This window comes from Pongo pygmaeus, chromosome 15, assembly GCF_028885625.2.
Source record: "Pongo pygmaeus isolate AG05252 chromosome 15, NHGRI_mPonPyg2-v2.0_pri, whole genome shotgun sequence".
NCBI lineage: Eukaryota > Metazoa > Chordata > Mammalia > Primates > Hominidae > Pongo > Pongo pygmaeus.
This window is the reverse complement of record NC_072388.2, coordinates 45459472-45472138: the sequence shown is the minus strand read 5'-3', so window position 1 is coordinate 45472138 and position 12667 is coordinate 45459472. Positions and strand designations below refer to the sequence as shown.

General features: G+C 31.3%; 1 protein-coding gene across 1 annotated transcript in view; it reads left to right on the top strand.

The window, feature by feature from the left end:
* Positions 1-12667, top strand: part of MDGA2 (MAM domain containing glycosylphosphatidylinositol anchor 2) — an 831762-nt gene that overhangs the window by 798740 nt on the left and 20355 nt on the right. Inside the window, exons 12-14 of the mRNA XM_054449174.2 lie at positions 408-428; positions 3740-3895; positions 4346-4504. Coding sequence (XP_054305149.2) covers positions 408-428; positions 3740-3895; positions 4346-4504 — 336 coding nt within the window. The remainder of the gene's footprint in view (positions 1-407; positions 429-3739; positions 3896-4345; positions 4505-12667) is intronic.

Below are 12667 nucleotides of genomic sequence, written 5' to 3'. Positions count from 1 at the left end.
AAAGTAGAAATTCTGCTAGATACTTGTTTTCATTTTTAAATCATCTAGATTATAGATTGGCCTAGTTTCAGCCTCAGTTTTGGTATGTGAGTATTTTTATTTAGTACTGGTTCAGATATTTAAGAGGTCAGAAACTCTATACCTTGAAAAAGGAACATTTCCTGTGCTATTTAGCATTGGTCTTTTTGGTAATTTGAGGCTGTTATTGCTGAGCTCCAAAGCAGATTATATTCAATCCTCTAAAACAAAATGGATTGCAGATATAAATCTCAATGGCCACAGTGGGAAAGATCATTAAGTTTTGGTAAGGAACTATGAGACACTGATTAGACTTTCATTTATAAAAGACATTCAAGCCATGCTAACATTGTTTTTTTGTTTGTTTGTTTCTTTTGCTTTTCTTGTAGCTCCTGTAAATCCTCATTTGAGTAAGTATATTTTAACTTACAAAATGGCACTATATTTAATAAATACAAAAATAGAATGTTTATAAATATACAAAGATTGTTTAGTAACTATTCTTAGTTGGTTTAAAACACAATTGTTCAGAATCAGTAAAATTGGCATTAAATGTAGATTTTAAATTTCAAAGGATAGGAGTATAAGTACAATTTTTTAATACTGTTAATTGAGGTTTATAGATTTTCCTAAATATTGAAATATGGAGCCATTTACCAACCTGCTTAATATTTGCTATTTCTGCAGCTGTGGGATTATTTTTTTCTTTTGTGGGATTGCATATCATTTTTATCGTTGTTACACGTTTCTTTGATTTTCCTTCTTTGAATGTCTATATTCCACTTATAAAAGAGTATGGTTACTTAGAAAGTTGGTATTTGATGGGTTTGATTGAGACTTTCTGTTATAGAACACTAGTTTACACCCCAATGTATTTGGTCTAATTTAGGTTATGAATTCTGTAAAATTGTTAAATTTGGGGACTTCTGGAAAGTTTTTATTTTGTTTTATATTAAATGTTATAAGATGATATGTATCTACCTGAAAAATATTCCCATATATGAAAACTTCTCTCTCCCTGGAAAGTAATATTAAATCAACAGAGGATTTACTATGAAGGCATATTCTAAAATCAGAGCTATTTATTTGTAATTTAAGGTTAGATTTTTTACAAGTTTAAGGACTAAAGAGCGTCGTCTCTGGGTGCAAAAGGACCACTGGGTATCAGGATTCTTATTCCTGAGTTTTATTTTTATTTTTTCATCATATTGAGAAGGATTTAGGGAAAGTTCTGCAGACCAAATAAAGCAAAATTTTGAAGACCACGTAATGGAGAATATTTAATATATCTTTAATTATTTCTATGTAGCCCCAGAAACTCTGCTAAAATCATGTTGTAATTAGAAAACCAGTGGAAAATTCAAGATCCACTCGATTCTCAGTTATACATCTTTGTGAAAATCCTGGACTTTATTACTTATTTATACTTATTACTCTTTTAGTATTTTATATTACATTGGCTTTTGAAAAGTTTGTACAGCTCATTGAGTTATCATTATCTATCAGATATTCTTTATTCTAATAAACTTTTTAAATGAATAAATGTATTTGTACATATTTATAATTGTCTCTTTTTAAAGTGACAGGACAATCATAAAATTCTTGGGTTTTGACTAGTGAATTCCATTTTTATTTTACCTGCCAACTTTTTATAAATTTTCTTCAGTAATAGGCTTATTTATTGTAAAGATATATGTCCTTAGAAGGAATCAAGAGCTATTGATGTTGCTTAAGTATCTTTGTTTGATTTGAATTATTATACTAGTTATAATATTATAAACAACTTACACTATATAAAATAACCTAAACGATGAAAAATTTTAGGCACAACTGACATTTTTTGTAGTTTTCATAAGCTGCATTATTGCTTAATTTTACTATGAAAGACTTAAATATTTAGGTCTCAAAAGTTATTGTATAGATTTTTAAAGACAAGATATTTTCTCTTTTTAACAAAGTTTAAATTACAAAAAAATATGGTTCAACAGTGTTATAAAAATTCATTATACATAATTTTAAATAACATATAAAAAGTAAGACTTGGCAGTAGATACATATACTGAAATCCTTAATCTTTACATTTGTTCTGTGACTCTTTTTTGTGCACATGTAATATGTAATTAAATAACTGAAAACATTCAAAATCAAACATTGCCTTTATGAGATTCAAAACTCCAGAGTAGCAACTAATGGAATTTCATGTCATACCTAAAATATCTTTAAAGAAATACATGCATGTATGTAAATGCATACACTGCTACACTGCTGTTACCAACATTATTTTTCCAACTGATAGCATCAAAAGGTCATGTCTTGTTTGGTACAAGGTCTGTGACATAAATATGTCTAATATGTGACATAAATATGTCTAATAAATATTTTATGTACAATAATGTTTATTCGGAAATTTATTGATTTATTTATTTAGACTCCCTTAAATATGTATATTTCCTGTAACGTTACCTACCCAGAATATAGAATATAAATAAATACAAAGAGATAAAGCAAGTGTTTTGTCTAAAAAACAAAAACAAAACATAAACTCATTCCCTAAATTTAAAGGAAAAGCCTTCTGTTTTATTTTTATTTGTAAGTACCAAAAATTTTCAATTAATTCAAGTACATGATCTCAACCAGGGCTCCATTTCCAAGGATATCTGATAAATCTAACCCCTTGTGGGTAGGTTGGAGAGAGACTAAAATGGAAGTCTCTGTTCTTTAAGTGTTTATATCTCTATGAATTCCAGGGAATTTGGATTCCATTTGACTTTATCATTTAATAGCTGACCTTTGCCAAAGTTTTCTCCTCTGTAAAGCCTCATGAGTAAGGATTATTGTGATTTCATAGAGTTGTTATGAGGCTGAGTGAAATAATATACATTATGTTTAGTCCTTCTCAAGGATACACACTCTTTAATAATGTATGTAGTGGACCTTACCAACTTCTTCATTTATACCTATTTTTTCAAGCAATAAGAAAACCTTTGATACCTAGAAACATTACTACTACCACCCACATTTCACAGATAGTTGAAAAAGTCTTTCTCTGAACTTGTGTTGGCCCTGAACTCAACATACGTTAGGCATCCGAGAAATCATAGTCCTTCTTCAGAGTCTTTAAAAGGTCTTTTAATTACTTCATTTCCATACTGAATTTCAAGTATCTGGGAAACCCACATTCAGATAAAGTAGGAAGGATAAATACTTTTCAAAATAATTTGCTATTAGCTTGCCCTAAACACACTTCCATTTATGCAAGTGGATATTTAAAAACACCTCTAGACATGCATGAAAAATTGTAAACTTAAAGTATACCAATTTAAAACTACCCTCAGGTAAATTAATAAAGGTAATTTTCCATTTGACAGTTTTGTTTTGATTGTTTCTATACTGACAAAATGAAAGTTGGGAAAATTCTTCAGCAATAATTCAAGCATAAATTGTATTCTTTAATTTCAGTTATCTGGATATTTGGAGAGAAATTGTTTGAGTCTTAATTATTCAATAAGATATTAATTTACATGTAAAATTCTTTTACTTTTTCATCAAAATTAGATTGGTTTTATGTTTAGTTGTAGTCTTCTGCACTATTATGGGTCTCATGCCATTATCACAATCTTGCATTATTATCGCTATGTAATATTTTACATTTTTCTTATGAAAATATTGCAGTATGTGTATTAATTTAATTAATATTGATTTAATTAAAATTTACCAACAGGAGAATTTCATTGTGGATTTGAAGATGGTAATATTTGTTTGTTCACTCAAGATGATACAGATAATTTTGACTGGACAAAACAAAGTACAGCAACAAGAAATACAAAATATACTCCTAATACAGGACCTAATGCTGACCGTAGCGGTTCCAAAGAAGGTACGGGGGAATGACCTTGTGTGTTCACAGCAATCAGAGACTTTTAAAAACTGCTATACATGTGAAATACTAATATTTAGCCATATATTTGAAAATTATGGAATAAAATATTAAATTTTCTGTACAGTATCAATTTAGATATTTACAAAACTTTGTAGACATTTTTTTCTCAGAATTCACTGATATGTATAGTACAGAGAATAGGAATTTTTTGATAATTCAAGTCTAAATTTCACCTTTTTATACATTTTCTCTTTAATTTGGTAGATCATTTATTCTTTGTGTTGAAGCCACTATTAGCTACATATACACATAGAGATTTTATAAATGAGATGCAAATCTTCCTACCCATCTTTATTTTGTTCGAAATCTATAAGACTTCTTAGTGATTTGACATTTCATTATGCCTAAGAATAATGTGTTTAAACACTTTATTTTGTCTGTTTTAAGGTTTTTATATGTACATTGAGACATCACGACCCAGATTGGAAGGCGAAAAGGCTCGACTTCTCAGCCCTGTTTTCAGCATAGCTCCCAAAAACCCTTATGGACCCACAAACACTGCATATTGTTTCAGCTTCTTTTATCACATGTATGGACAACATATAGGTGAGATAGCAATAATTACTGATTCTTACAAAATTAATGATAACTAAGAAGAAAAAGGTTCATAAACACACAGGATTAAAACAATTTTTGGTCAAAGAATGCTATAATTTACTTTTTAAATGATTTATCTGCATATTGCAAAATAAGATACTAAGAATTTTTTCCCACCATCTAATTTAGATTTAGAATTTGACATTTTAGATCATCACCTACCTCCCTTTGGAATCCTAAATCAGGTAGACAATCAATGAGTTAAATTCTTTACCAGGTCTCATGGAATTGACACAGCATAATTTAGGCTGCTTCTTTCCAAAGAAACTTCTTCGATAGTGACTGAATGCATATTAATCATGATGAAAATAATATTGTCATGTTGCTATATTGACAGTTATTTTTAGCACCATCCGCATATTTGAAATATTGGTGTGATTTTTTTCATGTTTTTAAAGTATGCCAAACACACCCGGTAAGATTTAAGAACATTCTAGGTCCTGCACAGCATACAAAGATAAAGACACGTTTCCTTCCCTTGAGACCTTGTACAGTAATAGAGGATAAGGTTAGATGCACAACTGTGCTAGATAGAGCATGACATTACACTGAGAGTAGACCTAGTAAACTCTGCGGGGAAAAAGATCATGCAGGTCTACTATTCTTTATGTGCAATTCTAAAATCCTGAGAACTGAATATCAATTTTTAAAATTTAATTATTTGACATTACATGTTAGCCTGATGTATAACCTGAACGATATGAACCTATTTATAGTCTCTATCCAAATGAATGTGGACATTTATACCATTTGCAGCAAAAATATTACTGTTCTTAATAATATGATTCTACTCCAGACCATTCCAAGAGATATCGCATAATATAAGTGATATAATCTCTCACCTTTCTAACATAAGACAAAATTCTGAATAATGAAGTATATCTAACCCCATAGAGCTTGAACCAGGGATTGCGGATCTTTATCTAGTTAAGGAATGAGTCACTGCATCAATACAAACGAGAACATTTCTCTGGTATGCAAAAGAGGTATGTTTTCAATAAGCAGAGATTAGCACAGGGAGGGTTAAAGCACTGGTAATAAGGAAGTAAAATTTGAGAAGTTAGGATTACATTAGTGTCTTTATATAAATTAATAAAATGATAGTATAAATATATATGATATAAACTAATACAATTGGACACATAATATGTATCAGCCACCATATTATTTAAGCTAAGTAATACTCTCAATTAAGTTTGTAAAAGTGAACGTCACTTGTCTATATTTTACTGTGGAGAAAACTGAACCTCAAGAAGTTTGTGTGAACTGCCAAGTAAATGGTTGTGCTGGGATTCAAACTCATACCCAACAGTATTAACTAGTATTCTTCACAGTATACGGACAAGCCTAAATGGATAGCACTTGGGTTTTTTTGTTTTGTTTTATAATTTATTTTTATTTTTACTTTTTATGAGACAGGCTCTTCCTATGTTGCCCAGGCTGGTCTCAAGCAATCTTCCCACCTCCGCCTCTCAAAATGCTGGGATTACAGGCATGAGTCATTGTGCCCAGCCAGAAAGCTTTTGAGAAGTTAAACTACTATAAACTTGAAGTCAGGAGACCTCGGCAGGAACTTGGCTGTAGCACTTCATCACTATAATACTTTAGAGAAATCACTTAAAATGTCTGAACCTTGGTTTCCTTATCTGTAAAATGAGAATAATAACTCTTATTTCAGAAAGCTGTAGTTTAAGTTAAATTAGGCAACATACATAGTATCTTCAACCAGATGGCAGACACTCATAATCTTGGGTTACTTTGAATCTGAAATAGCAATAATGATAGCAATAATAAAATAATAGTTGACATTTATGAAGTACTCATCATGGGCTAGGATACTTTGTGGATTATTTCTCTTAATTTTCACGATTAACATTTGTGCTTATTAAAATCATTATCCTATTTCATAGATAACAAAATTGAAACACAAAGAACTTTAGTTACCATGGCCATCACATGGCTAAGTAGTGAAGCCATAATACAAACATGGGAAGCTGGACAGAGTCTGCCTGTTTTATTACTGTGCAGGAACACTTGTTGGAAGATTTTGCAAGCCTAGCTAAGTATGTGACAGTTATTTAGTAGTGGCATGAGTTACTAGATTTTCTGCAATCAAAAAGCCTAATGAGATATTTGATTTAGGAAAATAAACATAAAAATAGGTAAAATCATTCAGAAACAGAATCTAGACTGGGAATCACTTAAAAAACCAATAAAAGGAAACAAATCGCATAATTGCCGAACCATTTTATTTATTGTGGGATTACTATATTATTACTAATGTAGGATTAACTCAACTCTAATTCTTCCTTTTTGTCAAGAATGTATACTCTATTTCCTCTTTATTTTGAATATGTTTCATGTACTTTCTCCTCTTCCAATCTACATTGGATCACATAATTCAATTGATTTTTAAATAAATATTTCCAAGACCAATATTTTGAATTACTTTAAGTCATAAAATATGTTCACCTTATTTATGAGACTCGATTTTAGGGCTTTATTTTAAAATAATTTTTAAAATACTTTAAATATACTTTTAATACATCATTGTAATATACTTTTAACTTAATAGTTGTTAGTCTTATCTTCTTTATTGTCAATGGATGTCCAGTTGATGTTCTGCTAGTTTTATTCTGATTATTTTGGGATAAGGGGAAATTAGGAGGACAGTTCTCCATTTCTTGGCAAACATTTACATTTTGACCCCTGTGTCATTTCTTTGCTTCATCAGACTGAAGGTTGCAGGCTGGGTATCATGTCTATTACTTGGGTTCCTCTCAGCAAGCTGCAGGCATGCTACTTACTAAAATCTAGGCAAAAATACCTGGTCCAGACATTGGGCAATCAGTTAAAGCTAGATGAGATAGTTCATTAGAGAGATATGCTGGTCATTAAAACATTCCCTCTTTGCATATATTATTTTCAGACTTTCATTCATCTGTAAACTCAGGAGGCATTTATAGCCACTGGTTTTACAAATTGTATTTTCAGTTTTAGTCATTCTTCTGGAAATCCAGATTCAAAGATGCCTTGTCCTGAATTTCTAATAGCCTAATTAAATTTATAACTTCATGAGTAATTGTAAATAAATCTTGAACTTTTAACTGTGACTAAAGAACGGTATACCATTGAGAAGGTTCATAATTATCTAATACAGAAATGAGCAATACCCTACTAAGAAGAGAGATTCCTCTTTGAACTGAAGTCAAATATGTTGCATTACTTATCATTTGCGGTATAACAAATTTCCCCAAACTTTTGTGACTTAAAACAACAAATATTTATTATCTCACAGTTGCTGTGGGTCAATACAAGTATAGCTCAGCTGAGTGCCTTTGTCTCAAGGTCTCTCCTAAGGTTGTAGTCCTTCCAGAAAAGGACTCCACCATAATTTGAACACTCAGTTTGGGGAGGATACACTTCCAAGCCCACTTGCTTGATTTTTGGCAGGCTTTGCTCCCTTAAGATATTGACTATAGATACTGATTTCTTGCTGGCTGTTGATTGGAGGCATCCCTGAATTCCTCACCATGTGGACATCTCTACAGGGCTGTCGCATAACATGGCAGCAGGCTTTCTTCAAAGCAAGTAATCCATTAAGAAGAGAGACAGAATGCATGCTCAGGATTTTTCATAACCTAACCCGTGAAATGACATTCCATAATGTCTGTCTGGTTCCATTTAATGTGACTGAGTTGATAATTCAAGCCCACACCCAAGGGGAGAGAAATGCACAAGAGTGTTCACGCTAGGACCTAGGTTGAGTTGAGCTCTGCCACACTGGTACAATTTCTTTTTAGTTAAATGTTTCATCAAAATTGATTGAAGAAAAAAACATGTTTCCAAATGAAAACTATAATGTTATCCTTAAAGTACCTGCTGATTTATATGTAAGTGATACAACATCTGGCCATTGATAATAATAATAAAAGATTTTTTCAGCATTCCTGTGACTACTAATGGACATTTCAGTTCTTGATGAATCCACTGAATTTCTAATGTTCTTGCAAAAAAAAAAGAATCTCATATGAGATCACTAGATACGACAAAAGCGTATTAAAAATAAGTTAAATGCATCACTCATTTCTTTAGAAAAAGAATGTGCAATGTAAGGGTCATATCATACCAGGAAATTAAGGCACTTATGAATACATTCATTGTACTTGATACGAATGGTTCAATAAAATTGTGTCTCTAGAAAGCTAATTCCACTATGGAGTAAACAGGAGGAAAGCAAAGGAGTTCATTAATGAAGAAGCAGGAGACTGTAAAAGAACTGATAAATAGAGAGATGGGGGATTGTAGAAGGGCTTATTTTAAGAGGAAAAAGAGATAATATAAAGGATAAGCTTAGATGGGAATTTAGAGCTCTGGTTGGGGAATGAGACTTTAAGAGAGAAACTGATGCCATTCAAAAAAAAAGAATTAAGTATTAATAGTAACATGGCTTCTGATAGATTTCTAGCTGCAATAACAGCAAGCTGACATGAAAGTTGCCTTCATAACAGTCTCCATTTTCTCTGCAAAACAGATACAGAGGTACATGTTCAAAGAGGAGATAGCTTTAGGAGAGTGGTAAATGGGAGCACAAAGTAATTGACAATATAGAGACAGCTGGAGAGGTTGGAGATGAGGACATCAGTCTTTAGGTTTCTGAAATGCATTTTGGAATATAATGGCCAGTTTGAGTCCCCATCTGTGCATAGTACTGCATTTTGCTTGCTAACTGATTTTCTTGCTGTCTTTTTAAAAAAATCCATAGCTTCCAGGGTAAAGATCTTTCTCTAAAAGCAGTAACAGGACCTCAAGGATATATGCCCCTCTGGTTTTTCCTTGGGGTAGCTTCATAGTCTGTTCCAGTCGTACTTGAAGTTTTTCAGGTAAAGCTCTCTTGTGCTTGGAGCCTCTTCACAGGCTCTCTCTTTTGTCCTGCTGAACTGTAGGCTTGATGGGAGTAGAAATGGTGTCTCTTCTGATGACACCCTGCCCTGCACGTAAATATTCAAGTACTCCCCCAAAAATTAATAAATATTTGTTTAATTATCTAATTGAATAAGTACTTTTTCTCCTATTTAATCATCTAAGTCATGCATAACTTTCCTTAAAAAGGCAATTCAGGGATATATGCTGAAATTCTTTCCTATCTTCTCTGCTCCTTTTGTTCCCAAAACTCCTGATATGCTTACCTATCTTAATGTTTATCACACTGACCCCTGTAAAATTGTAAACTCCTTGAGAGCAGTAACCATGACTTACTTACATTTGACTCTTGGAAACAACATTTACACAATAGATTTAAAGAATGATCCAAACTAGATTCTTTTGCTTCTGGATATACTAGAATAACAAAACAAGGGAATTGAAAGTATGCAGTTTAGTTTGGAAATAGAAGATAGTTTCATTAAGACATTATAGATTGTAAAAAAAAAAAAAGAGATACAAGATCAAGTATATTATTGACTTAACTTGAATTTTCATCTATACGCTCTGGCAACTAAAGCAAAAAGAAAAGCAAAAGTGTCACATATTCTTAACAATTAATGCAAAGAGAAATGCATATTATAAAAGTACACTTGAGTAATGTTATCAGCAATATCTTTACTTACTAAGATATTCATATAAAGGATAAAGATATAAAACTTGTTCAAATAAAAAATATATTGATAAACCATAATACAGGATAAAATAACATTTTTGTTTTCAGCTGAAATATTAAGGACCAGGTAAGTCACCTTATGATGATCTAACTTAATGTAGAGAAAGAATGTAAAGAATCTGAAATTACTTACTCATTAAGTTTCTCTTAATAAGATAGATTAAGCAAGAGTTTGGCAAGAATGGATTAATGCTTTCTAACAGATAGGCTGGCATTCAAGGATTTTAAACTAGGAACTTAAATATTTTTATACAAGATATTGAGAAAGCAAAGATAGTATTTTGCATGATTTTATGAGTTTGATTTTTATTCTCATTTTGGTCAAAGACTGTATTTCTTCTTATTAGAATTTAAAATGTCAAGATTCTTGCTTACATATCAAATATATTCTCAAATAGGAAATCAGCTCACATTATTGGGATTTTTTTCCCTTGGAGTTAAACGCCATATGAGAAAGAATGTTAAGGAGCCATTATTTTAAAGCCTTGATTTCACTGACTCTAGGAGAATCTCAGTGGAATAAATATAAAATATTAAGGTACTTGCATTCTGATAAATTCTCAGAATTAAGTCCCTTGAAGAAGACAACTCTTAGGTGGCTGAGGGGATAGATAAGGCTCCTTAGTGTTCTCCATTTAGATATTAGGGAATAAATACCAAACCATGAGCTGTTTGATAATAGTTGATATTAAGTCATGCTTTCTGTTAAGAATTAGTCAATGCTCTCAGTGAAGTCCTGTTTTTATTTAATACTGATAATGCCAATGCTGTAAATGTGAAAATAATGCTATAGATGGAAGACATTCATTCAGTAAACTGCTTTGTTGAATGAGATGAATTTAAAATTGAGGAGGTGGATAGAATCTAGCCATGACTTATGACAATGTATAATAAAACTCTTTTTACAGATACTTGTTATAGACCTGCTAGTAAAACTATATGTAATCTTTAATACATTTATCTTTTTAGAATCCAGGTTTGAACCACTAACTACTTCTAAACTCATTTTTTTTTCTATTCTTCATTGATGATGGTCCCTTAGACAATGTATATAATAAAATCTAGTGTGTTTAAGCAAAATTAATGATATGAACTGAGTAAGGCTGAGAACTCAGTAGCTGAGAAAGACTGCTACTTCAAACCATATAAGTCTCATTTTCAGTATAATTAATAGACAATATTATTTCATCAATTGAATTGATGGTAAGCAATTGAATTAACTGCTTCTGTTTCTCATCCAGTGTACCAAACTTTAAAACTAATTTCATTGACATTAAGGATTTATTATAATGGGTATTTTTTACCCTTAGGTTTGAATTCACTCATTTCTGTTCAATAGGATGAATTGCACAGGCTGTGTGCCTAATCCTAGTGTTTAGAATTCTACAGAGAATAAATGACAAATATGATAAAAGTTTTTTATTCATCAAATAGTTCATCATCTTTTTGAGGTAATAAATTTCTGAATAAAATAAAAATCAGAAAGCAATATGTATCAAAATGTAGGACAAGCCCATGGCGTGGGTGAACAAGGGAGAGAACACTGAGGGGTACATTAAAATAAAAGTGTCTATGGAAGAGAAGAAATATAAAGCATCCTCCAAAAGAGGTAATTATATAGGAGGTGGAGAACAAAGGTCAAAGAACATGAGAAATGGACAGAGCCAATGTATGACAGTGGAGAACACTGTGCTTATGGAAGAGTAGAGAAAGTGATAGAACCAAAGAGGGAAAAGGTCAGCATAAGGGATCTGACTTACATCAGAGAAATAGAAAGGAAAGCTATAATTTAAAAACATTTTGGACTCTAATGTACAAATTCACCTGTGCACCAGAAGGAATGGTAATAACTGTAGAAAATAAACTGACATTTTTCATTTAGGATAGCACTGCAATTATATGTTGACAAAATATCAATGGACATGGGCAGCTGTTTTTATTCAAGCAGAAAATAATGATTTTATAATTTATCACTTTGTATGTATGTATAAAACAAATGATGCTAGCAATTACCTATCAATATACATAGATCTTGCCTAGAGCTGGATGATTTTGGCACATCCTCATTTTTCATGAAATGTGAAACTCAGTAAGTCTGTGTTACTGATTATAACAACAATGAGATTTGTATGCAAGTGATCTCCAGACCTCAGAATAAACCAAATTACAAATTAATTCATGTAAATGTGGCAATTTCAAGACTCTATTGGGAATATGTATGCACATTTTAGGACATATACTTAAATTCTTTATCTAAAATATATACAATACATATTTATACTACAATAATTAAAAGTAAAATTATGTTAAGAACTTAAGAGAACTAGGTAACAGTAGTGATAAATATTATTTATGCAAATTATAGTTTATATTATAATATATATTAAATAATATTAAAATAATAATCAGGCTATTGCATAATGCCATGAATAACCTCAAAGTTTTGGCCATTA